Source organism: Parasteatoda tepidariorum, chromosome 1 (genome assembly GCF_982258835.1).
Source record: "Parasteatoda tepidariorum strain Cologne lab strain chromosome 1, Ptep-v5.0, whole genome shotgun sequence".
NCBI classification, from domain to species: domain Eukaryota; kingdom Metazoa; phylum Arthropoda; class Arachnida; order Araneae; family Theridiidae; genus Parasteatoda; species Parasteatoda tepidariorum.
The window spans coordinates 118,299,172-118,327,164 of NC_141755.1; the positions used below are offsets into that span (position 1 = coordinate 118,299,172).

Sequence of the window (27,993 nt, forward strand, 5' to 3'; positions counted from 1 at the left end):
AAACTTTATTTCAAATTTAAAGTTACGAAATAAAGAATTGGACTAAATTTCCTTTTCCCGAGGTCAAGACTTTACCACTGAAAGTAAACTCAAGATTCCTAAAGAAACAGGAAACTTTATAAAATGGAACACTTGTTTTGCTAACTTGCATCGCTTATTTTAATTTGAAGCTGATTTTTCACAAAAGTATTTTATTTTCAAGTTAGTGAAAAAAAAAAGTTTTAGACTTTCCTACATAAGCGATGGAAGTGCAATTCTTATTTTGCTAACAAGAGGGGGGTTAGTGCCAAATTAACGAAAACTCGCTGGTAAAATATTTGAGCGGCCTTTAAAAATTGAAATGTACTATATAGAAGTAATATTAAGCAACAACACTAAAAATAATTTCAAAATTACAAGTTTATTCAAGATATTTACAAGAGTTGTTTGCCATTTAATAAAACAATGTATTTGTACAAGACATGGTTTAAATATTTACTTCAAAAAACTGTTACAACATATGATCTGGAAAATAACAATTTCTATTACAGTTCATCTATAAAGTCCCAAATGTCTAGTCTAGGTGCAAATCTTAACTACCATCTCGAAAAGCAGTTGTACAGAAGTTTTTTCTTATTCTGAATATTCTTTAAAATTTTATCAGTATATTTATTTAAACAACTGTTTATATGTTTTGTTAGAGAAAAAACCTTGCTGCAGGCAGCAGTGTGAAGGTTTTGCATCTGGGCTCTTTTACAATAGCGTATGAATACATTGTTTATTTGAAAATTGACAATTCAATAAAATGATACACAAGTATGAAAACAAAGTTTGAATAAAAGAATATAGTTTAGAATTTTCACACTAAACGAATAAACTCAATAGCTTCCAAACAATATTACAGGATACGGAAACAGATTTTAAAAGTTAATATTTAAATTCTCTATTCCAGGCAGATTTAACGAAGCTGAGACATGGTAACCATGTTAAAATTCCTCCCCTACTCTGAAAGTGGGCTACTATATCGTCTTTCAAAGTTATTTCGCGCTCGGCAAAGAAAAAAAGATAAAAAAAAGAGAGTGGGCCTTTTTTATTTTGATGCAACAAACCTAAATTTTGCTTGACTATTAGGTATAGATAAGATACCTAATGAACCAAGTTCAACAAAAGCAAACATAATGACGATTAACATTTATTAAAAACAAACGTTATACGAACATTATTAAAAAATGCGACATACATCAAAAATCATCATTCATACATCACTTGGAAATTTTTTATTCATGAAAACAACTAAAAAATTCAAAACTTTAGTCATAAATAAGGTTTACCAACAAATGTTAACAGGTTTCAAAAAATAAATCTTAACATTAATACATAATGAGCAACCTGAATGTTCAAACTGAGAAATAAATGTTAAAATAAAAGATGTTTGTTGCACATTTTACTTGAGAGGAAAATAATTAAAAATTTCAATCATTTAAAAAAAATCAATAAGGGACAGTTTTGCTGTTGACTAAAGACATCTAAAAAGTCCTAACATCTTTTGTTGCAAAATTTTTTAAAGCCTGAGAAATAAAAAATTCGTTAAATAAATATCAGTTTAATCAATATAAACTAATTTTAAACAATACAATTCCAATTTTTTACCAATTAAATTTAAATTTCTTAAATTTTCAACTCAAGTGGAATAAACCCCTTTTCAAAAAGAATTATCAAATATCTAGACAGTTTAAAATAGCAATCTAGTTTAAATAATAATATTAATTTTAGAGCTTTTTAATGTCATTCTCAAATAAGTGAAGAAAAAGAAATTATGAATTTCTTAAAAAATTAAAATAAGTGATATTTTTAATATATTTTATATAAAAGAATTTAAGTTATGTTTGCAATATTTTATGTAAAATTGTATTTTATATTACTTAAAAGAACATAACCAATTTATCAATATCATTAAATAAACTAATCACATATTAAACATAGCTACTACTAAAATCATATATTGAATTCACAATTACAAATAGCATAATAATTTTCATTATCAAATAATTTTAAGTATGAATACCCAAAACTCTTATCAGAAAAGATGGAAAAAAATTAGTAAAAGATGATAAAATAAGATTTTTTACATTATCTGAAAACCGATAATAAATAGAGAAAATAAGGTTGAAATTTGGAAATAAAATAGTTTTACAGGGGTTTATTGTTTCAGAGAATATCGTAGTAATGAGAGGAGCATGACATTCATTCGCATGCAAGTTTGTCGGAACCACGAAATATTATCGTAATAAGGGAATTATTGTTGTATGGGATATCGTAGTAGCAAGAGTTCACTGTAATTTAAATAATACAGTTAATTTTGAGTAGCAGTTTATTGCTACTCAATAATTATGTAATGCTTAACTTTTACAAAGTCTAACTATGGAACAAAAGAATTTTGAGATAGTTTTTATGATTTTAAATCTAACCAACCACAGTTTTTAATGTCAAATTTTACCAGCCAAAAAATTCCAAATTCTGAAGATACACAATTCATATTTATTATTATTCATTTTAAGAAGCAAATATTTCCCACCTGTTTTATTAAAACACAAGCATTTCAATGTTCAGTTCATAGAAATAAAGAAACCCTTCTAAAGATGCTCACATACGGATCATTTCATATCCTGAAATAATTCAATGAAGTTAAACATTGCAATATGTAATAGAAAACTTAAGAATCACAATATTTATTTTAAATTTTGAAACTTTTATTACTTTATTAAGAAAAAAATGTTAAAATAAATGCTGAGTACAAAATGTTAAATAGCAACAAAAAAAAGCTTTATTTTTTAAAACACTTGATTTCCAAAAAGGAGTTTTATGTAAGAAGAAAAAAAATATACATAAAATTAAAATTTGTAGATATCTATTTTACTCCCAGACAAGAGACTCAAAGCTTTAACAAACTTGTTTTTTTTAATGATTATTTCATGGCAATAAGTTTTAAAAAATAAAATAGCAAGAAATTCGTATATTTCTCATTTTTCAAACACTTACTTTTGGTGACATAAGTGATTTGAACAAATCATCAAATATTAGTTTTTTACCCATCAGCATAGCTGCCAACATAGATAGGAAAAAATCCAGCAGATTTTACGAAATAATATAAATTTCATAATAACTGTTGCATAATGTACTAAATATTTTACACATAAGGAATTTTAGGGATTTTTATAGTAATAAAAATAGAAAAAATTTAATATTTTCCAGTTATGATTGACATTAAATATACTTAAAATTTTTAGTTTAGTATTATATTCCTTCATAATTTTGAATACTAAAAGGCATTTAATTCATCAAAGATAGCTAAAAGAGTTTTTTTATTAATTTCAAACGGAGTCCTGAATAAAAATTAACTGAACGATTTTAGAACAGAAAAAGTTTTAAATTGATATCTCTAAATGAAGCCCATTTCATTATGCATTATGTACTTGTTTAAATAATTAAACAAGCATTTATCTATTTCAATGGAGATTTTTTTAAGAAACTTACACAATTTTAGGGAATTTTTTAAAATGTACAGAAACTAGGAGAATTTTTATTAAACCAGTAGACCAGGAGAAACTGGCAAAACTCCAGTAGAGTTGGCAGCTATGTATCAGTGTTTTTCTTTTCACTTAAGACTCTTTTTCAAAAAAAAAAAAAAAAAAAAAAAAAAAACACTTTAGTGTTTTGAAAATAAAAACTCAGTGCACCCTAATATACAATCAGTATTTGATCAGGGAGCATAGTCAAATCTTTCAACAAAAAAAAAGTATCTTTCAAGTACTTTTTATGCACTCAGAAATATTTTTCAGCACTATATACATTAACAAAATACAAAATAATTTTTAGAAACTTTACATGATTATGATAAAATAACTAGTTTATGACAAAGAACTCTTTTCTTGATTAAATTAGCCATTATAAAATAATCGAGAGATTTTTCGGTTCGAAATTAGAGGGTGGAAAATGAAGCCTGAAATTGATAATATTTTGCAAAATGCAGCAGAGTTGTACATGAGAGTCTCATCTCGTACATGAGAGTTGTACATGAGAGACTCAATCTCACCGAACCCAGCTCAGCAAAAGCACATGCAGTCTCGCAAGTATATTATCAAACATGTAAAATGTTTGGCGCTTTCGTACGCTATAAACAGATGGTACGCCGAAATAGATTGTGGGTGAATAAATTGGTAAAACGTTGAATAGACCAATGTAAAAAACACGCTTTTGCATAATACAAGTCGAAAATCGACATGGTAAAGAAAAAAATATCATTTTCGAAAAGGGAAAATTACGCACTTTTAAAAAAACACCCACTGAAAAAAGGACCTTTAAGGTCTTTTAAAAAATGAAAATAAGCACCTGAAAGTACTTTTAAAAAACGCTATGCACCATATGTATTAATTTGACTCCGTTAAGGTTGGAGTTCTTATGTAATAGTATTAAATAAATAGTATTGTAAAACATAAATTAGATAAATGCCATAAAGCTTCTCATTTTTAAATTTAAAAATTATATGAAACAAATAAATGTTTTGTAAATTTATATTTTGATTAATCAGAAAAAGAATAATCGCAGCCAATCGCTGCTTCTATGGTTTAAGATCATTATTGAAATCCCACTTATTAAAAAGACGAAGATTTTACTTTATAAGGTATTAATCAAGTCAGTTTTGACTTATGCTTTAGAAACATGGACTTTAACGAAAAGGGAAGAGAAGTTATTAGCAACCTTCGAAAGGAAGGTCTTACGAATCATCTTTGGTGCTATCCTCGATAACAACAACTGGAGAAAAAGATATAATTTTAAAATATATAAGATCTCTAATAGCGATGATATCATTAAATTTATTAAACTAAGTAGAATGTGATGGGCCGGGCATGTAGTGAGAATGAGCCCAGAGCAAACAGCATTAAGAGTCTTTAATGCAACCCCCTCCAATAAAAGGCCAAGAGGGAGGCCCAAAAAGAGATGGAAGGACTGTGTGGATGAGGATTTTGGCATCCTTAAAGTAAAGAACTGGAAATCAATTGCTGGGAAAAGGGCAGAATGGGAAAAGCTTCTGAGGAAGGCCCAGGCTCACAAGGCAAGATGACGAAACTGCAGTGCCAGATTTACCAGAATGGAATGCAAAAAAATCTAGTTTTAATGTTGACATTAATTTTGAAGATGTTTACACGTGGACAACTGCCTGGCAACATGCGGAACATTGGCAGATGCGGAAATAGATCAGGAATATCAGATGAAGAAGCTGAAGATCATATTGATGAATCAAAAGTGAATGCAAAAGAGGTAGAAAAAGCTGTAGAATTCTTATAAACTATTCTTGAATCCCAGGAAGATGTTGGCTTTGATGTATTTGCGCTCTTTCTAACCTCAAAAGAATAATCAAAACAAATAAGGTTATACGTCAAAAATCATGGAAAAATTATTTTCAGTGTTAAATATATGTTAAATTTTTTTTATGTAAATAGATATATATGGTATAATTAATTTAAAGAAATGTGTATATTTTTCAACTAAAAACAATTAAAGCACTTTTAATAGAATTTCCTAATTAGTATACTGTAAGTACCTGTATAACTTGAAACCTCACAATCTCAAATTTTTCGCCTTTCCCGTGAGATTTGAGATAAACAGGTTTGACCGTAATTCCAATTCACTAGTATACAAGACATGTTAACTCGATTCTATGTAGGGGTACCTTTTCATAGATGAAGGCTGATATTGTGGTTAACTACTATCCCCAAAATGTATACTAATTGAAGTAAAATAATAAGCTATGCACTGAAAGACAAAATTATGGAGAAATGTTAATAATTCGTTTAAGAGAGGGTAAAAGGGCTTCCATAGCTTCCAAAAATTTAACAGGATCACTGATGGGTTTTAAATGAAATATCAATCTTCTGAAATTATTCTTATGACAGATCGTTATTATCCCTTTAATTCAGAGACAAGGATTATGTTTTGAGAAATAAAAAATAATGAACTGCAAAGATCAATTTAGAATAATTTATTTTTTTGATGTTTTCTAATCTAAATTTATTTACTTTTCATTTGATATTTAACTGACAAATTGAGTTCTTGTCTTATTTTTACAGTAATAAATTTGCAATTTTTTTTAACCATTTGAGTTAGTAATATTGAGTTCTTTAGTTATAATATTGTTTGTAAATAATATTAAGCAATATTAATATGTTTTACATAATTAAGCAATATTAATAGAACTTTTAAAAGGTCTCTTTTACATACCACATGAGAAAAGACGAGGTTCTAAAGTGATGAGGAAAGTATTCCCGTCTAACAATCCTATTGGAGATAGCACAGGCTGTGCTTTCGTAGTAGTTTCGTCGTAGGTTGTGTCTTTGCAATGGAACATAATCAATGAGCAGTTCTTTATGAGGCTAAATAATATTCGTGATGCTTGTATTTCTAACTTCTGCAATTACTTTCCATAAATGCATAGCCTATAAATATTCAAACTGAATTAACTCAAGTAAATATGTATAGAAATTTAAACAAAACAGTTTAGAGGCCTTCAATGTTACACAGATAATAAATGCTAAGAATATATTTGAAATAAAGATTACAAGTTACAATCTATCAATAATCTCACACAGTTTCTCAATGTCCTCAGTTAAAATTTCACAAACTATTGTAAAACTTTATTTTTTTTATTTCAGTAGTCCCCAAAAATAAAATAAAAAACGAGAATGTATTTCACAATTAAACAAATCAATTGATTTTATAAAATAAAAAAAACGTACATATTTCTATGATTTTCCTTCTTCATAAATGCAATAGTTAACTTTTTAATGTAAAGCAACTAAAACAAATATAATTCAATTCTGTCCCAACTGTGTACAAAAAACAATTTAATAGGTTTACTTTGATTTTCAACGAACTTCCTGGAAATAAATCTCCAGCCTGCTTAATTAAATGTAAATATTGTGAGATTAGTACAATTGGCTTGAATTTTGGCTTTGTCCATTTTTAATGGATCTCTTTCTGTATTCCAAACCAACAATTAAATATGCACTTCTTAACTGGCATTTAATCAGACAGGTCATAGTGAGTTTATCTCCCATGGCTTATTCTTATATTATTATTCAAAATATATTATTTTTTCCTAAAATGTTACATGTAAACTAGGCAACAAGAGCTCTGCATTATTATTTTATGAAATAAAAGTTTCATACAGTCACCCTGTTCCTGTTTTAAATCACTTATGATTTATTTTATTTTCACCATATATTGTCTACTATTATTATCGAAGCAACATCACCTATCCCAACTGGAATTGTAAGGTTTAAGTATACTTTTTTACTAAGTTTGTTTTCAGTTAAAAATAAACTAACAATTAAATTGTTTAATTATAAGTAAACAATTAAATTGTTTACTTACATCAACTTCAAAATAATTGCCACTTGCAGAATTTGATCAGTTGCATGATCATCCAGCTAAGCTAAGAATTAGTAGTATCGAATTTCAAGATTAAAGTCAATTTTTTTCAGTAAATAAGACAAGTTTAAAAGTTATGAATATGTTCCACAACACCTGCATTTCAAGTTTGAATACAGATTTCAATGAAATTCGCTTATAATTGGATATTCAACGGAAATTGAAAAGCAATGACTACAGCAATTATCTACAGCTTGTGAGGCAATAGTAATTGTTCTGTAATTAAATCAGGTATGAGATAATTACCACTCACATGCCAGTCTGAAAATATTTTTTTTAAGACTTGACAAAAATAAAAACTTGAAATAATTGAGCTACAAGTTACCAATTAATAACAGCATCAAACAGCTTCTCTATGTTCAGAAATTAGAATTTTCTGTATTCTTGATAAAGCGTCCAAACATAATAAATACTAAGATTATATTTTCTAATCAAAAATCATACATAAAAGGATTTTCATCAATTGAACCAGGTAAAGGGAAATTACCACTCACAAGCCAGCTCTTTCCTGTCTGAAAAAACTTTTTACAACTTGCCACAAATAAAAAATATATTTACTACATAATATTTACAATAATTATATCCTTACCAAATTATTGTATATTAGAGATAATATATGACTTCAAAATCTTATCCTTTACGAATAAACATGCATTTTCATCCATGAACCTTATGAAGAATTTTATTAAAAATGGAGGCAAAGGGATGAACATTTAGCATTACTTTTTGAAATTTGAACAATTCAGTTCAAAAATTTTTTACAAATAACTTATGAAATCACAATTGCAGTTTAATGCAACACATTGCTATTTTTGCTGTAATATTTTTAAGCTTCATGAAATTTTAAATTATTATCTTCCAATTTTCAAAGAATTTTGCTTAACACTGTATAAAGATAAACTAAACTATTTTATGATAAGCTAAATTTATTTACAGGGTGCATAGCCAAATTATTCAAGAAAAAATAAGCACTTTTCAAGCACTCAAAAAATATTTTTAAGCACTTTAAAAAAATACCATAGTTAGGCAGGGTTGGAAAATTTTTGACAAATGACGGTTTTATCTTGTTAAAAAAAAAAAAATTTTGGCGTTGTTTTTGACAATCGTCAAAAATCATGAAATTTTCAATCATGCAAAACTAATGGCGTTTTCATACGCTACGGACTGCCGAAAGAGGTTGGGGTTGAATTGTTTATGAAAACGTTGAATAGAACAATGTGTACTGTGTCTTTTTTGCATAATTTAAAGCGAAAACTAACATAGTAAAGGAAAAAACTCATTTTGAAAAAGGGAAAATTAAGCACTTTTTAAAAACACCCAAAGAAAGAAGCACCTTTAATGACTTTTAAAAAACGAAAATCGAAAAAAAAAGCACCTTTAAGCACTTTTTAAAAACGCTATGCACCCTGACTTATGTTTTTAATGCTAAAAATTTCCGGTCTTATGAACATTTCAGGGAAAAACAATTATGGTCCCTAAAATTTAAGTAGTAATTTTCTATACTGACTTAAGCTTGGTTAAGTTAAAAAATTAAGTTTCTGTAGTCAGGGTTGTCTGTCTCCTAACAACCCTGATGACAAATTTCTTTGAAGTCTCGAATTTTTTCAATTTATTCTTTGAGTGATAAAAAATTATTCTTTTTTTATAAATAGTATTATACCATATAAATTTATAAGGAAATCATTCACGTTAATTTATATATTTGTTCATAATATTTAATTTTTTACATAATTAAAACTAAAGAAATAAATCTGTTTGTTATTAAAGTTATTGAAAAATACATTAAAAATACTTACTCTGATCTTTAACTCATGTATTTGGTTGAGTCGGCTGTCGTACAAGTTCCTGAACAACTTCAATTATAGCTTTGTTTTGAGCTGCAACCATGTCTGCATCATCACCAGGAAAATGTTAACAGTAAGTAGTGAGCATCGTTTATAAATTATTTCTAAACAAATAAAAATGTAGAAAAAATTAATGAAGTAAAATCATTTCGTTTCTTTTTAAATTGTTTGTAAATAAGTAAGGAAAAAAAAAAGGATTTTCATGAGAACTAATAAAAAAGCATATAACATGTAGTATTTTTGACATATTGGCTAACTTTTTCAACCTATCAATTACAATAAAAAATAGGAAATATTGTTGTGTCATGATATCCACTGATTAAAGCAGTTGTCATTTTTTTTAGCTAATGCAAAGTCTTACATTTTGAAAAGCCTCGGATTGATACTTGACACATTAAACAGTTTATTTTTAACTTAAGAAAGTAAAAGCATTATATTAAAAAATATTCACAATTTCTTTTGTTTTCAAGTTTATTTAACTCAAGGCAATTAATACATATAAAAAGGAGAAATATTTGGTTTTTCTTGTAATCATTGCTTTAGAATGAAAAATTTGAAAAACTAGGTTGAAAGTACAATTTAAAAACATGTAAGCTTGATGTGAGTATGCTGCACAGAAGTCAAAGTAAAAATAACATTATGATAATTCATGCTTAAGTTAAAAAGTAATGTAACAATGGTATAAAACTATACTAATATTAAACTATAGTGGTAAATATACACAAAAACAATATTGATTGGAGGATCATGATAAATCTAAACAAAGTATTAATAAGGAAACTAATACATCATACATTACTTGATTAACTAAATAACTTTGAAATATACATTATAAAATTATTTTAAACTCATAAATAAAACTTATATTGTTATGTCTCAAAAATAAATTTGTCTATTTTACTTAGCAAGATCAACAGCACCACTTGAAACTTCACCAGTTAAATCCATCATTACAAAAGGTAATGCTTTAAGAAAACTATACATAAACCCATATCTTATTTCAGGGCAGGAAGGGAACGAGCAATTATATCGACATCATCAGCATATGCAAGTAGTTGTACTGATCTAGTAAAAATGTAACCACTGGTGTTGATGTTTGAATCACGAACTACTCTCTCAAGCGCAACATTAAAAAGAAGACAGGAGAGCGAATCTCCTTGTAAACGTGTCAAGATTTTCTGACAGAGACCCCAGAAACTTAATCTTACACTTTGTATCTTTCAATGTAAGTCTCATCAATTTAATGAGTTTTGAAGGTATTTAAAAAGTATTCATTATTTCAAAAAGATAGTTTCTATTGATAGTATCAAAAGCAGCCTTGAAATCAATAAAAGGTGTTTCAATGTTAAATTCCATTGATTTCTTCAAAATCTGAAGGAGACAAAATATCTGATCTTTAGTTGATTTTCCAGCACGGAATCCACATTGATATTTTCATATTTGTGAGTCAATAAATGGTAACAGCCTAAGATATAAGATTCTAGATAGAATTTTATAAGTTATACAAAGAAGACTAATGCCACGATAGTTGGCACAGGTCATAGGATCTCATTTCTTGTGAATTGGGCACAAAATGCTGATATTCCAATCTGTTGGCATAATCTCAGAGTGCCAGATGTCAGTAATAAGTTCAAATAAATTAATCAATAATGAATGTTCACAATTTTTTAGTAGTTCTGCTGAAATAAGATCATGTCCAGCAGCCTTCTTATTCTTTAAGATGGCCGCCTCCGCCTATATACCCTAAAATGTGATACTTAAAAATAATTTATATCTATTTAATTTAAAAAAAAAAAATAATAACTATCTCTGAGTTTCTGATACACTTTAAGAACTGTATCAAAAACAGATAAAGAAACAAGTGAACTAAGCTCAGAAAAATTTATAGTTATTAGTATCACCACATTTCATATTCTGTTTATTTTTACTATCTAAGAGATAAGTAGGAATAAATAACATTCCAGGCAGTACCTTATTTGGGTTATTCTCACATAGGAAAAGAATACTTCCTTTATTGTTAAATAAAGGATAGTTATTTTGAACACAATTTCCCCATTTATTAAATAACAAAAAAATATTTTGGTATAATTTTCGTTTAATTTTATTTAATTGTAGCAAAAACTGACTTGCTACTGAAGGTAATTATATTCAACAGAACCTTAACTACCTTCACCTTAACTAATTTGATCATAATTATTTTTTCAATGAATAATAAAAGATATTCCAAAATATTGATCCGATATTTAAAATAAATTCAGAAATTACATTTATATAATTCTCTGACGTTTACAGGAAATCCTTTTTTTGTCTGACAAAGACCTTTAACACTAGAAGACTGACCTTGAGTTCATTGATTGCTGTTATCATTTTTGTATTATAATTCATTTAAAACTCAATCCAGTGAGGGGATAAGCTACCGACCATGTCAACTGTCATCTATCTAAAGGTACCTCTAGATGGAATTGAGTTAGCATGTCATATATATTGGTGAATGATTGTAGTGGTAGCTATGCTACAATACTCCTCACCAGAATTTTATCTGTGATAGAATTCAATGAACGGATACCAATAGTTGATTCCTTGCTGTTTTGCCAGAGTCCAGGAGAGTTGTATTAAAATCACGGTTGTTAGAGCGGTCGCTCTCGCCTTGAAATTAGCAGTCGAGTGTGTGTGGGGTGCTGTTGTGTGTGATCAAGGCTGTGTAGAAACAGCGTGAGGAAAACAATGTTGCAGTCAAAAATATCAAGTCAATTGTTCTCGTAGCAGGGTTCAACTTTATTAATTATATGAAAATGCAATTCTGATTTTTTTTTTTTTAAAAAAGTAACTGTAACAGTAATGATAAAAACCTTATAATGCGTAAACCCGACTGCTTTCTCAAATCTTACTTTTTCATCTCATCGGTCTAATAGACCCCCTGAATGGAACTTCAGTCTTTACTTTAACTCCACCGGGGAGGACTCAAGGAGCAAAACTAAGTGGAAAAAAATATGATGATAAAAAAAGCTTGGTGAGTAGATGTTTAACATTGAAATTGCTTGTTATGTTTGCACTTTGTCTGTTGGCAATAATATAGATAGAAATTTATTTGCATTAAAAAATTAAAAAATAAAGTGGATGCCTTTTAGCAAAATAATAGTTTCATTCTTTGTGTTTCAATTATAAATATGTGTGACAAGAATGATTTCTAAAATGCATTTGCAGTTATCAGCACTGAACAGATACAAATTCTTTAAGACAATATTTATTATATATTAGACAATTATATAGATTAGACAATATATATTATATAGACAATATTAAAATTAGTATTCTTTAAGACAATTGAAAATATCCTTCAAGTTTTTTTTCTACTCTAAATGATTAATACTAGTCAAAAGATGTTAAAAACAGTGGATATTATTATTTTTTTCAAAGAGTTATTACATTTTCAAGTTTTACTGTGAATACAAGCACTATAAGCAACTATATAAATTTAACAGAAAGTAAATGTATGCTTACGCTTTTTTCTGCAGAACAGGCAGTTGCAGCTTTGCAGTAGTTTTAAAACTAAAACTTCAAGCCTCCTCATTAACAACTCACGGCTATAAATAAAGCATAAATTTTTTTCAAAATATAATAAACATCATAGATGACTTTTCACTGCTTCATACATAATATACCAGAACTACTGTTGCTACAAATATTATTCTTATGGAAATTACTAATTTGCAAAAGAAAAAAAAAACTTGGAAAATTTCTACAATAGACTTAATAGTTAGCAAAGAACAATTTTCATTGCCAGAACAACAAAACTAGTTATAATATCGTGAATTATAAACTAGTTATAATACCATAAAATAATCTGAACTGAAATTCACTTTAAGAATAGTTAAGGTGCAAAAATGGTTGAAATTCGTAGCTAGAAGAATATAATGTAAAAATACAATGCATTCAATGGCTGAAAGTATAAGGCTTTGATATGCTGCCAGATTCTCATGGTTATTGACATCATATTTTTATAGACATAAGAAGTGTAACAAAATAAATTTAACTGCACACACCACTCTCATGATTTCATTAAAATGCAACTATTATTCACACAATAAAAAATCTTCACAATTTAAAAGCATTATTGCCTTGCATTATAATAAATTTAATTAGTGGCCTAAAATTTATATTTTAATTAATAAGAAAAAAAGAACTTACATTGACATTTTCTTGATCAGATCTTATTCTAATGCATTCAATTACATTCAGAATAAGCATACAAGACATTGTTTGAATTGTAGTTACTAAAGATTCATCATGAACATTTCTTGAGAACACATTTACAGCCTTAGCCAGAACCTTCAACTATAAATATTGTCTCATATGATGCACAAGATCAGCTAAAGTACTATAAGCAAAAGGCCTAAAAATGTACAAGATTCTAATATTAAAATAAGTAATACCACAGTCAGTAAAGGCAATTAAAGAGCTGTGAAATATAATACATTTAACAAGAAATTTTAATTTAGAATATATTTTCCAAGCCTCATAATGAAACAAAGAAAAACTCAAACAATTAAAAAAAAATCAAGATATTTTTTGGAACAGTATACAGGGTTAAATTAATTATGAAAAATACAAAAGACAAAGTAAAAAGGTGTATTTTTCTCTACTAAAACAAAGTTCACTAAATGTTACTAAATGTTGGTTGTGAAAAATTCACATAAAGTTAGAGTAGGATCAATTAATGCATAGACAAAATTACTATGATACTTAGATACTAAATACACTATTTTTCAAAAAGAAAGGAAAAACACTTACATTACAATACAAAAATTTTAATTCTATAAACCTTTTCTCTTTCCAAACAGTTTATTATTATTTTAAACAAAATTAGATAATTCAAGGAGCTAAAATACGACGGGCTGCTATGAGCAATTCTTTGCACAAGTGGGTCACTTCTTGAGGACATAGATACAACAATCCTATCATTCCTTCAGCAAACTATGAGGAATGTTCATTCACAACATACTACAAAGAAATAATCAAATTAAAATAACAGCTGTGTCAAATTATTATCAAAATTTGAATTAAAATTAAATTTGCAACTAATTTAGTATAATATTACTCAGATAAACATAATTACAGTGCATGCTGCGTATTAAAATCATATCTGTTTTGAGAACACTCGATTTTAAAAAGCAACAAATTTTAAAAACCAAAATGTAGGAAAAAATCATTTCGAAGTTGAATTTCAAACTAAATTAAGTTGATTAAAAACTAAATTGATTACTACATCTTTGTTTTATTAAAACAAAACCTACATTTGATATTAACCTGAACTACATTTTTTAAATTAGGAGGGTTTTAAAATATTATATTTGATAAGTGAAATTTCAAATTAAAAATTCACCATAATTTGAAAGCATGTAAGAGTTTCTAAAACGTTAAATATCCTTTTCTTTTTTGTAAAGTTCATTTTAAGAATTTAAGAGTTCTTCTGAAATCCACTGAAGTTAGATTTACCTAATTGAATGATTGAGAATCCATGACATTGAATGATAGGCATTTTACAATTTTTTTTAGTACATAAACAGTTTTCTTTTGGATTCCTTTAGACTCCCTTTTTCCTAATTTTTTAAACTTTTGCCCTTCTATTTCAACACAAAATGCAATCAACACCAATAACTTTGTTGACAGAGAACAGATAAAAATTTATTATTTATATGTATTCAGAACTTGAGAATATAGAAAATTCTAATCATTCAAACAAGAAAAAGCAACGTTTTTCATTGTTTTAAACAAAAACCTTACAAAATTTTGACACACATTTTTCTTTATTTAAAATTTGTTAGCAGTGTGCTCAACATTGTTATACCACATTAGAGTACTTCTAAGCAGCAAAGGGATTTCCTTAAAAATACAGGATAAAAAATATTTATTAAAAAAAATAAAGATTGATCCTTAATATATTAGTCATTAACCCACTCACTTTATATATTCTAACTAGGTAAGCCAGAAAAGATAATGTTTTTATCTGTGCAGGCATAAAGTCAACATAAACTTCTTTGTTGAGAGATGGACTGCTCCTAAAATAAAACAAAACAAAAAATAAAATTTCTGTAAACATTCTGCATTTTGTCTGCTTTTTTCCCCAAAGAACAAATTAAATGTATAAAATTTAATGTTTAACTTTGTCCCACAGAGTCATTGAACATAAAATTCTTTCACAGAATACAATTGAATAAGCAAAAAACAATACTGAAGAGTTTTATTGTATAAAACCACTCTGACTTGATCATTTGGTATGAAATATAAAATAAGTAAAAAAGAAAGACATTTAAGGTATATCCTACATGCAAGTAGTTAATTTAAAAAGTTTCTCTCTATATTTTCTGCTACATTTTGACTGTAAACATTATAAAAATAAAATTAAAATGACAAGGGAGTCAAGGATAAAACAACAATCAAGATCAAAATCAATAAAATAGATTTTACAGCAAAAATCATGCAAGTTGACCATTTGTAATGTACCAATTTGATGGCCTAGTTTGGGAAGTGGTCAGTATATTAAAAGGTGATACAAGAGTGGTGTTAATTATAGTCTTGGTATACCTAGTGGGCTGATTAACTTAATAAGTTACATTGAACTCCATAGTAAAATGTTTGTTTCAATTAAGAAAGCTTTATTTTTAATAAGTGTAACAAAGCAATAAAATACGTTATACACGATATCATCAATATTTCTTAAACTATTTTTTTAGTTGACTATATGACATTATTTTAAGATATTTAGAAAAAAACTTACTCACACTTTGCAATATTTTTGCTGCAAACCTTTTCAAAGAAAGAGAAAAGACATTCCAGCTTCAATCAAGGATAAGAATAAAAACTGAGACCAATAAAATAAATCTGATTTCATTTGGATACAACATTTGTTTTAATTAAAAAAAGATTAACAAGCTTTTATTTTGAAAAAAGATTACAAAATATCAAATTTTTTGTGATATTGACAAATATTTCTCAGGCTAACTACTTCGTAATTAAATTATGAGCTGGTAGAAAGATATTTTTAAAAAAATTATATTCTAAGTTTAGATGATTTGATCCAAACAGAATAAGAATTAGAAAATTATATATCCACATTGAGATGCATTTTATCAAAGAGAATACTTTATCGTTATCTTATATAGGACATGCTGTGAATTAATTGAAACTTTATTGGATGTATGAGTTTTTCTTTAAAATTAGAAATTATTTTTTCATGACTGTTCTGAAATTAATCAAAATTATATATTTTAGTGATATTTCACATTGCTAAATTTAAATTAGTTTTTATTTAGATGCTAGAAAATTTGAATAAAACAAATACTATTACAGCAAATATGAGAATCAATGCTAGATAAATCAAAAGTTATGTAAATACTGACTATGATCATTATCAACTGAAAACTGCTTCCAACTTCTGGAATCTAAAGTGCAACATTTTTAATACTTCCAGAGATTTCTTAGTTATCTTATATAGATATATTATCATCTAAGAGTAATTTGGCAAACAAAGAGATAATTTTTAAAACATTTATCACTTCATAGACTATTTCAACGTTGAAGTATAGTCACTAATATTAAACTTTCTATGGTAAAAAAATATTTGAGTAATGTTAAAATTAAGTTACCTCTGTTGAGCTGTGGGTTGTAAAGTATTAGTTGTTATTATCAATGGCACAAATTCTTTGACATCTTTATGAACACTCATTTTATATAGCTGGTACATCAAGACAACAATTATAGGTAGCTCTGTCAGTGCCTTTAGGGACATAGTAGCTATTGGGATTAAATAAACCTGTAAAAGAAATCAAATATATAAACAATATAAAAAAAGAAAAATCACAAATAAACAATTTTTAATGCTAGAAAGTATAGAAGAAAGTAATTTTGTAATTTTTAGTATAACATTTTTCTTTAAACACACATAAAATTGGAGAACCATGCTATTAATTTGGTTAAGAGAACTACCAGTTTAACTTTATATATACAACAGGGGCAGCAGCAAAGTTTTTTAAAATTTTAGGGTCATTTTAGGAACTTTTTTCAACAAATTTTAGGGGTAATATATGATTTTGCTAGGATAAAAACAGATCACACGGTAATTTATTAAATAACAGAAGATTATTCTTATTCATCCATACATATCATAAACAGCCAGAAAATAGCAAGCCATAAAATAAAGCTCTGAAATTTATTAAGTCAAGAATGAAATCTCTAAAGTGTAAAAATGAAGTTTCAACTTTACATATTACGTATCAAAAATTAAGTGCATAATTCAGGAACAGACAAAAGTGAGAATAAATCAAGAGAAAAAATAAATTAACACTAACTTAGAAAAATTAAATATACTTTATTAAATCTAAAACAATTCATAAATTAAAATGCAACACCAAATAAAAAATTAAGGAATATTTGAATAAAATTTTACGAATTTAAAATTATTAAAAGCGATATATATATTAAAAAAATTAACAATTTCATTTCTTTCCTATTGTTATCAGATTTTGTATACAGAAAATGATATAATCATTTATAAAGTAAAAATATACCATATAAAAACTGTATCAACTTGAATATTAACAAAAATAATACTGTCTTAAATTGTACATACTTTAAACAATTTATATTCTCATATCTTTCATACTTATATGTACACACAGAAAAGTTTCCAAAATTTAATATCAGATAAAATTGAAGGAAATCATGACAAAAATATTGCTAACTAAAGTTACATATACTGTAAACAATTCCCTTTCTCATCCTCTGCGATGTTTATATAAGCAATAAAAGTATTAAAAAAAATAGTTCGAAAAATCAGAACAAATAATCTGCATACCTTTAATTAAAATTATTACCATAAATTAAAATTCTATTTCGATTCTATAGTAATTTTTTAAAAAAGGAGCCTTCCTCTCTAAAATAGAATACTTTTTTATTTGATTTTTATTTAATTTTTACCTTCTTAATCAAAACTTTATTATTACCCTTTACCTTAACTTATTAAGAAAAACTATTGTGTGATATTATTAGATTTCAAATCAGCAATTTATATTTGAAGTTATAGAAAAATAAATTAATTATGATCATTTTGCTAATATATTCTTGATATGATAGTGTAACCAATCGATTTCAGGATGCTATTAAGAGTCATATTAATAATAATCATACATTATATTAATGCTCTTTCAAATATTTTGCCTTTTTTAATATAATCATAATTAATATCATGATGTTATATGATATGATAATTATACAATATGGTAAATAAATTATATAATTATTATAATTTCATATGTTATCACAATAAAGGTGGAGCTTGTTTATAAATCACAAAACTGTATTCATATTGAATAATGCAGAGTATTAAATATTTATACACCATATTTTTTCTTCTTCAATAAAAAGTTTGTCATAAACCAATTCTGATTAAATAAACACACGGCAAGAGAAAGCATCAACAATCAATCATTTTCAATTAAAATTTTAAAAGGAAAAAAAAAAAAACACATAAATGTTTCATAAAATTTCAACAAATTAAAAAGAATATACAGTTTTTTAAAAAAAAATACTACAGAAAATTGTATTGAGTTAAAATATTAACAAGTGATAAAATTTATGATGAAATCTCCTTTATTTTAATACATAGATTTAAATTTGCTGAACCATATTTTTAAGCAACACAACAATTCATAATTAATATTTCACATGTTTTCTCTTTGCTTCAAAGTCACATGTTGATTATACTATTCTTCATGATTTTTTTTTATTTGTAAGTTGAAGAGGTGTTTGTAATAGCTAATTTTTTTTTAATATATCATTATTCTCACATCACTGCATGCAACCTTTAGATTTCCCAATCACTTAAGTTTTATTTTAAGATGCTTGATGTTTTGGTATATTGTGGTTTAACAGGCCATGCAGGTGAAGAGTACCAAAACAAACAATACAAAATAAGTGAATAAAAAAAAGTATTTAAACCATGGAAATAAAAAAATTAAAAAAAGAGGTTTTAATTACATTAAAAAGATTTATTTAGAACAAATTGTTGGATTGAAGGTAGTTGTGATAGTTTTTAGCTAATTGTTTATATAATTATTATGTTGGGCTCTTTTTTTTTCCTTTTTATCTATGGGCATTTTAGAGTTATATTTTTTTTTTCCTAATATATTTTATAATTTTAATATAATTAAGTCAGTTTTTTTTAAACAATTATTCACTTAACAACCGTTACTAGTTAGCTTAATTCGATAGATGGCACCACCACGGTTTACCGATCTCACGTACCTAGATACGTCGTGGAGGAAGGAACCAATGAAAAAGCAGAAGGAGGAGCTAAGTTTTAGCGTCGACACTGTGGATCGCCATTTTATTCATTCTAATGATTTTTTTTTCAATTGTAGGTTGCTGACTGATTTAGCCATTTTTTTGGCTTAGGCCTCCCCGGGGATGGATCCAAAGCGCGTCGATGAATCGATAAGTTTATTTTAAAAAACCTAATTTTTTCCTTTTTTTAATTAGAATATATTTTTTTTTATCTAAGCCCAATTTTATTTTAAATGATTGATTAATTTTAATGATTATGTGTGTTATATCTGAAATGTTAAAGCTGCCTGATCCAAAATGTTCCCATACTATTTTACTCTAGAAGAAATAAATTTAATTATGTTTAAAATGTAAATCCATCTTAATCTCAATTATTTGGCTTTATCTTATTATTACTGTTTTTACTATAGTTCATCCTTTTTAGCCACGATGTTTCAAGATTTTGTTAGGGCTATCGTTGGTACCGCATGGTACATGTTTAGTAATAATTCCTAATAACTTTTCCATATGTTGTATCTCAATTGTAAAATTAACACAACGCAATTTTTTTTTATTATTCAATAATCTAAATTTCTATTTTTAGTCATTAAATTAAGTTGTACTAACCACTAGTTTAGTTTACCGATACAACATATTTGGTGCCGCGACCAACGCGATACTTACTCACACGCGATCAGATTTAAATGTATAATGAGATTAGATTTTATTTTTGAATAAGAATTTAAATGTTTTAGTTGCTAATTTATGTTTATAATTATTTAGGTGTTATTAAAACTTAAAGATGATTTATGATTACGATTATCGTAAAATTTTTCGGCTTCGTTATTAACATGGGCACGTGGCTAGTGCAAATATTTTCTTTAAGAAAATATCTAAATGAATTAACTAAATATTTAGCTTTCAATATGAATAGAGTTAAAACAGTAATAATAAGATAAAGCCAAATAATTGAGATTAAGATGGATTTACATTTTAAACATAATTAAATTTATTTCTTCTAGAGTAAAATAGTATGGGAACATTTTGGATCAGGCAGCTTTAACATTTCAGATATAACACACATAATCATTAAAATTAATCAATCATTTAAAATAAAATTGGGCTTAGATAAAAAAAAATATATTCTAATTAAAAAAAGGAAAAAATTAGGTAAAAACAATACTCATCAATATTCCTCAGAATTTTTCATTAAATAAAAGCAAAAATATGAAATTCTTTTAAGCAATGTCTATAAAAAACCTTGAGAAATTAAAACAAGAAAACTTTAGGAACAATTTGGCAAGAAATAGAATAGGATCAGAGAATTTAAAATGAGTTAACTCCTTGTGATCATTGACAATTATATTGCAAATTATAGGCTTATAAACTTTATTTATAAATTGATACATCACGGAACTATTATCTTCCTCTATTTTCTCCTTTTTTTACTCCCTCATTTTATCAAGAATTATTCATAGAAGCATTTGTCATTATAATGGAAGCCTATATTAATATCTTTTTAAACTTTTAAGTGATAACTAAGTCTTAAGTCATAACTAATTATTCAAACAAGTGAAAAATCTAAAATCTCTTATAAGATACATTAAATGACATCCACTCAAGTCAATATTCTTTTCCCCATGAAAATACGAGTTTAAAAACCTATAGAAACACATTCCACTCAATGTAATGCAAAAATTTACAAAAGTTGATTAATAAAATAGTTTTCAAAATAGTACCCTCTGAAATATATTAATACAAAAGCAAATTCATTGAAAAAGATAAATCATATAAATAACACATTCTTACTTCAAAGCTGCATGGTGGCCTGAAGGTCTTATGAAATTCTATGATTATTCTCAAAACTACTAATATGTTTTCCTCATTTTCCACCTAAAATATGAATATTTGAATAAAAATAAAACATCAATAAAATCAGTATAGGAGAAGTCATAAAATTCCAACATTAAACATATAGAGGAAATATATGTTGAGAAAAATATCCGCATAATTTCTGTGAGTTTTTATGAAAGCAACAAAATTCTAAGTTAATATATAGCAACATTTTATTAGCTAATCTGTTCAGATGTAAATATCAATCTAATGTAGTTAAGTAATTTATAATTATTTATTATTATAAAATGTAGAGCTAGAGAAGAAAATTTTCAGTTTTCAAAAAATATTTTCAGCTATTCAAAATTTTTACCAAATAAACTTCACTTTGCATAATTTTTGTATTAGTATTACCTCGGAGAGATAAATTTAATTTTAATTAGAATATTATTTATAATTACGGGCTTACAAATCCTGGGCACACTGTTGCCTAAAGACTTACAGCCCAATATTTCAGTAAAATTTAACACTTTTTTTAATCAAACAGCATGGCTCATAAAAATGAAATCCTAGAAGTTTAAACTTTTCTAGATCCATGCTCTTGATTTTTATGTATTTCAATTATACACAACAAATAACAATGCATGCAGGACAAAAACATACTGCAAGTTCTTGTTCTGCCTATACAATTCAAATGTGTAATTGAGTTGAAGATTACTTTAATCTCTTTAAAGTAGGGTTTCAATGATCTCAAAACAAAAATGCAATGAATATACCGTTTAACATTTATGTAGAACACTAATTTTAGTAAGCAATCCCCTAATATATCATTTAAAAGTTTTATAACTGCTTGTTGACTGAAATCACATGAAAGAAAACAATCAATATTTGTGCAACTGGGAAATCTTACAAGATTTTTTATTGTATTTGGTGAAAATAATAAGTAAGCATATCACCCTTGAAATCGACATCATAAAAATTTGATGTTGCGAAATTGCTTATCAATTTTCCTTTCCATTGAATGACTTAATTCCCAAAGAAGTTGAAACAATGAATCCTCTGGGAAAGACTCTAAATATCTAAATCATGTAAATAATCAATAGACAGTCCATATATTGGAACTATCAAATATTGTGATTATGACAAGCATTTAAAAAAGAAAGAAAAAGGATATTGGATCAAAATTTTTCAATTCTTTAAATCTACTTTCCCAAAAATCTTCATTTTCATTCCTGGAAAATCGAATATTCAATACACACAAAAAATTCAGGACAAATACGGATAAAATACTTTAAATCAGGAACATCAAGATCATCAGGACAATTACTAACCCTGATTTAATCTAATTTTTAAAAACAGCAGTCTTGAATATAAAAACAAAGTGAGATGAAGCGTAAATAGAGAAAACCTGATTATTCTGCCAAGACATTAAAATGAGGTTGATTTCATACACACACAACATAACCTACAGACATTAGCAATAATGGGGTTATTTTTTTAAATACTGTTCAAATTTTGTTATCTTAAACCCATATCAATGACTATTAACAGTGTTCATTAAGTTCATCAGTTATGTAAACTAAATAATTGACAACATATGAATAAAAAAAACATAAAAGAGTAAAGGAAAAAAGTTTAGATTGGCTACCTTCATAAAAAATAATACAGGATATATATAAAAATATGTACATTAAAATATACAAAATGATCCATTGGCATGACATGAAAATACATACATGGGTGGCTTTTTCAGCATTGAACTATGGTTCTCCATCTTCTAAAACTCTGATGAAAATTTTTATAGCCTGATCCAAAAATGAAGGATATTGTGGATTACTAACAATAGTCTGAAAAAATAAAAGGATACTTTTATTACAAAATTATAACACAAATATTTCATTAAAATATTCTTTTTATTATTGTTAGTTAAACATCTATTCAAATTCTTTTATTTTTATTTATTATTTGAAAAAATATTTTTATAAACATAGTACATTTGATTTCAATGGTGTGCCTCTAGTCTTTAGGTTTCAAATTCAAACTGTAATGTATCAAAATAAATATTTTTTCCCCCTTCATTAGAGTAATAAATCTAATAACATGTTTATTATTAATAGTCTATTAATACTAATATAGGAGGGAGGAAAAATAGTGTTTTTATGTCTCAGCTTGCTTAAACAGTTTTTAAAAAGCTTTTGAGCCAATCACTTGAATGCTCCTTAATTCTTAGAATTTAAATTCTTATTTGCCATTCAATTAAATTCAATGATCTTCATACAATTGGTGCTAAAACATTAATTTCCAAATAAATAAATTTATCAATATATGGGAAACTAAAGTGCCAATTGCATTTAACGTAAAAGAAAAAAAATTGGTAAAAAAGTGAAAAATGAACCAAAAAATAGGAGGCAAATTTAAATATCTAGAAAATGGGGAGAGGTTTAACCCACTGGCGGTTAAGGAAATGGGCAAAATTGGGAGAATGTTTCTCCCCTACACACAGTTCTCCTATCAGTTTACATGGGAAAACCGGTTTTGCTATGCAGAGAAGACTGCAGGTTAAAATGCGACTTTTTACGTGCAGAACCGTCAGTGGGTTAAAAAGGTTCCTGTAATTCGGTAGTCAAAATAGATTTGAATGCTGGGCTTAATGGCACAATGACTTTAATTGTGGCATACATAATCTGCAAAATTATGAAAAATGAACTGTCATTTCTGAAACTGAAAAAATAAATTTCGAATTCCCCATACAATGACATTCTGAATATAGCATTTTACTATATTAAATTTAAACCTTACTTCAAGCTCTCCACTCAATTCTGGCAAAGCTTTCAATTTACTTTCCTCCTCTATAAAAGAAAAGAAAAGAGAAAATTAAAGTTATGCAATATAAAAATCGATAGGAAAAGTGAATCAATGACAGATAATTAAATAAAAAATAAAATAAGCTATAATTACAGGTTACTACAATAAATGCATAAAATATATTTGATCAAGGTTTTGCTTTAAAAAGACATGTGGATTTGATTAAATTAAAAATGAGAAGTAAGAATATTTAAGTATGATTTTTGATCAGGTGCAGATAAATACAATGATTTATTTATAGGTAGGTATATAGTTATCTTTAAGTAAGTATGATTTAAGTAGATAAGTAAGATTTATTTATAAGTATATTACTTTGGTTATTTTATTTTTTGTGAATATCAATGTATGAGAATTGTAAACATTACCAACAAAGTAACATGAGCCATAAGTATATAGTTATTCATTAGGTACATCCTTAGTACAAAATATAATATCTATGTAATCTCAAATACAAAATTGCTATGAGAAATTCTCAAGTGAAAATAAATTCTGATTTTTCAATTCCCAATGACTAATTATTAAACTTACTTGCAACAGGATCTATGAGCATTGATACATATGAGCAGTAAGTATTCATAACAGCAACAGGATCATTAATGGATGCTGATACACTCATTACTGGTATCTTTGCCATGCTTAACGACTCCAGAAAAAGCTATTCAACGATAAAACTCACCTCCAATTTTAACAATTCTATAAAAAAAATTTAAATATTTTTAAGAATTTGCATAAATTGTAAGGACTGCAATTATTCATAGGCAAAATTAGTAAACATGCATTAGAAATTTAAAAAAAACAGAGATTATTCTGTTTTATAAGAACAAGAAATGTTATATTAGAGTTTTCACTTAACGCCACTTAAAGCTTCAGTCTCTAGCGGAGTTATATTCCATAAAATAATAAAAATACAGTTGATGCTCAATATAATGAATCCTCCGGTCCAAACAAAAGCGAATGAGATAACATGAGTTTGCTTTATCGAGTTTATTTATATTGCACATATTTACTTAGATTTTATACTAGATACCTTTTTAAAAAAGTAGAGTTTCAGCTATTTTGAGATTTATAATCCAAAATCAAAACAATATATAACTACAAACTTATATTGCTTTAGGAACTGTGGATTTACATGCTCGCACTTTCAGATCTGGTCAATATTTATTAGGTCTTTAGTACATATTCTCACAAACACATAATAACAACTAAGACAAGCACATGCATACATTTTTAGTAACTATTCCCTTGCGCCCAGTGAAGCAAAAAGTACTTGGTTACCCTTGATTAGTTTACCCTCACAAAAGGTTTAACAATTGCGTAATATTTCCACACAAATTAACTAAGAAAGCAGAATTTTATTTACAATTATTAGTTAAGTTTCTATACAGTAATAATGAGGGGAATATTTCCGTATCCTGATCTGTCATACCGACTATAAGGTAACAAAATTATTTTAAATTTGCAAACTAAAAAAAATAAATCAAACAAGTAGAAATTTGTCTGAGGATGGCTATGAGTAATATCCTTTCTGTAGGCCCCCTTTTATTTTATTTTTTTTAGTTTCTCAAGGACCACTGCATGAAAGCTGCCAAAACTAGGCATTTATTCAGCTATAGATCATGATACAGAAATCTTCCCATAATGAGCTACTTGATATAACTATATAGATAATATATAACAAGCTCATATATATAACAAGGTAAAATAAACGGACTGCAATAAGTGATTAAGGTAATAAAAGTTTAATAGAGTTGCAAAAACTACGGTTAACCAATTTTAAAAAGGGAGAAAAAAAGGAATTAAAAAGATTATAGAAAAACGGACTTTACAGCAATTTAGACTCATTGAACTTGTATAATTATAAAGATAAAGCAACTACATTCATACCGGCACTAGGTTTGACAAATTTCCACGGCCCAGTTATAAAAAAATGTTACACAAAATTTTCTTTAAAATATATTAGTTGCATTTAAATGTGCAATGCAAAATTGCTGAGCTTTTATATAAATAATTCCAATGTTAAAAGATTAAGAACACGTTATTGCGCTTATTACTATGAGAAAAAAAAAAAAGAACTCACACCATTCTTAATTGACATTATCTAATGCTGATGCACATACTGGAATATTTCAAACTATTTTCATTAAATAATTAAGGGTATGCTTGGTGAAATGTTCATCACAGCCTTTTGTTTGTTTACGAACTGATTTCATAATTATGTAAAGGATCCGGTTGCCTATTTCTGTACATGTTACTAACCCGTTCAAATGGAAGTATTCAAATTGTAAAAAGCCATTGTCACTCAAGGCCAAAAATGCATTTTTTTTCTTTTTTGTTGTTGTTGTTGTTACTTTACGTCGCACTGGAGCTGCACAATGGGTTATTGGCGACGGTCTGGGAAACATCCCGGAGGATGATCCGAAGACATGCCATCACAATTTTGATCCTGTGCGGAAGGGATGGCACCCCCGCTTCGGTAGCCCGATGACCTGCGCGCGAAGTCGAGCACTTTACGGTAGCACAGTTTAACGAGGACCAATACCGCACACCCTCGGTCCCTACGCCGACTGATCCAAGTGGTCACCCACCCGCACACTGACCTTAGCCAGTGATGCTTGACTTCGGTGATCTGCTGGGAACCGTGTCTTAACGATCAGTCCACTGCGGGACTTTCTTTTTTACAATGTCGGACATAATAAATATAAATAAATCACTGAATAAAACCAAGGCTTAACTCGATCTGCCGCTGACGTTTGCCGCAGCGCCAGCGTGTGACGGCAGATCGAGTTAAGCCTGGATAAAACAAAAAACTTCGTTGTCATTAGTAGGGAACGTATCATCTTTCAAGCAATTTGAGTATTAATAAATTATTTATAAATAAAAAATTTTTTAGTTTAAAGATAAAAAAATTCTTTTTTGTTTTTTGCCCCATCATTCGATCATCAGACTATTTAATACCCGGTAACATAATACGTGGTCCAATTAAAATATTATGGGTCAATATTAAGGTCTGATATCGGGCCTTGCGTTAATATTGAAAATTGACTTCGAAACGCCTCGTCCTAAAGGTTTTTAGAAGACGAATTTCCTCATTTTAAAGCGATTGAACGCACTATTTTAGATATGCGTACATAGTGAACAACAGGGCCACATTGTGTATCCCCTATGAGGTCTATAATTATTTCCTCAGGTAGGGTACTCAATAACCCGGTAATATGATACGTGGTCCTATTTGAATATTATAGTTTAATATAAGAGGGAGATATATGACCATATTTTTATACAGAAAATAGACTTCGAATTTCTTCATTTAAAAGTTCATTAAAAGTCTGTGAGAAAGTTAGATTTGAAGGCACGGAGGTCCCGGGATCGACACACTGCAACGGTCGAATTTGAATTTTTTTTATTAATTTTATATTATGTTTATTAAAATACTTTTCAACAATTTAACGTGAATCAAGTGTTCTGTATATAGAAATAACTATTTTTCTTTTCTGAAATAGCGAATAATAGCTAATAAACGGTTAAATTTTGATAATTTTTATTTATTTATTTATGTTATTTTTTAACTTTTTTTTCAATATTTTTAAGTAAATAAAGTGTTCTGTATATGAAAAAAATTATTATTTTTTTGTTTAAGAGTGAATAATGACTGAAAAAGGGACAA

General features: G+C 27.2%; 1 protein-coding gene across 9 annotated transcripts; it reads right to left on the reverse strand.

The window, feature by feature from the left end:
- Window positions 1–381: 381 nt before the first annotated feature.
- On the reverse strand, window positions 382–26,990 carry LOC147816782 (transformation/transcription domain-associated protein-like). Of its 9 annotated transcripts, XM_087151215.1 has the most exons (14): window positions 26,407–26,829; window positions 24,858–25,022; window positions 24,264–24,313; window positions 21,441–21,524; window positions 16,958–17,124; window positions 15,274–15,370; window positions 14,103–14,312; window positions 13,500–13,704; window positions 12,813–12,895; window positions 12,200–12,285; window positions 9,264–9,415; window positions 6,259–6,473; window positions 2,555–2,645; window positions 382–1,547 (listed from the first exon to the last, which is right to left on the reverse strand). In XM_087151215.1, the coding sequence occupies exons 2-7, from the start codon at window positions 24,961–24,963 to the stop codon at window positions 14,286–14,288; spliced, it is 531 nt and encodes a 176-aa protein (XP_087007341.1). In that variant the 5' UTR covers window positions 24,964–25,022; window positions 26,407–26,829; the 3' UTR covers window positions 382–1,547; window positions 2,555–2,645; window positions 6,259–6,473; window positions 9,264–9,415; window positions 12,200–12,285; window positions 12,813–12,895; window positions 13,500–13,704; window positions 14,103–14,285. The 9 variants fall into 9 exon arrangements, with proteins under 9 accessions (XP_087007341.1, XP_087007342.1, XP_087007362.1 ...); XM_087151216.1 differs by lacking the exon at window positions 2,555–2,645; XM_087151235.1 differs by lacking the exons at window positions 382–1,547; window positions 2,555–2,645; window positions 24,858–25,022 and having other exon boundaries at window positions 6,364–6,473; window positions 26,409–26,990.
- Between the last annotated feature and the right edge of the window lie 1,003 nt (window positions 26,991–27,993).

Excerpts from the sequence above, each read along its gene's own strand:
- LOC147816782 (XM_087151216.1), bottom strand. The coding sequence starts at position 24,963 with ATGGCAAAGATACCAGTAATGAGTGTATCAGCATCCATTAATGATCCT. Across the intron at positions 17,125-21,440 it reads GGCCACCATGCAGCTTTGAA|GTTTATTTAATCCCAATAGC; the intron begins GTAAGAATGTGT and ends TTTCTTTTACAG. Across the intron at positions 15,371-16,957 it reads CAACCCACAGCTCAACAGAG|GAGCAGTCCATCTCTCAACA; the intron begins GTAACTTAATTT and ends GTTTTATTTTAG.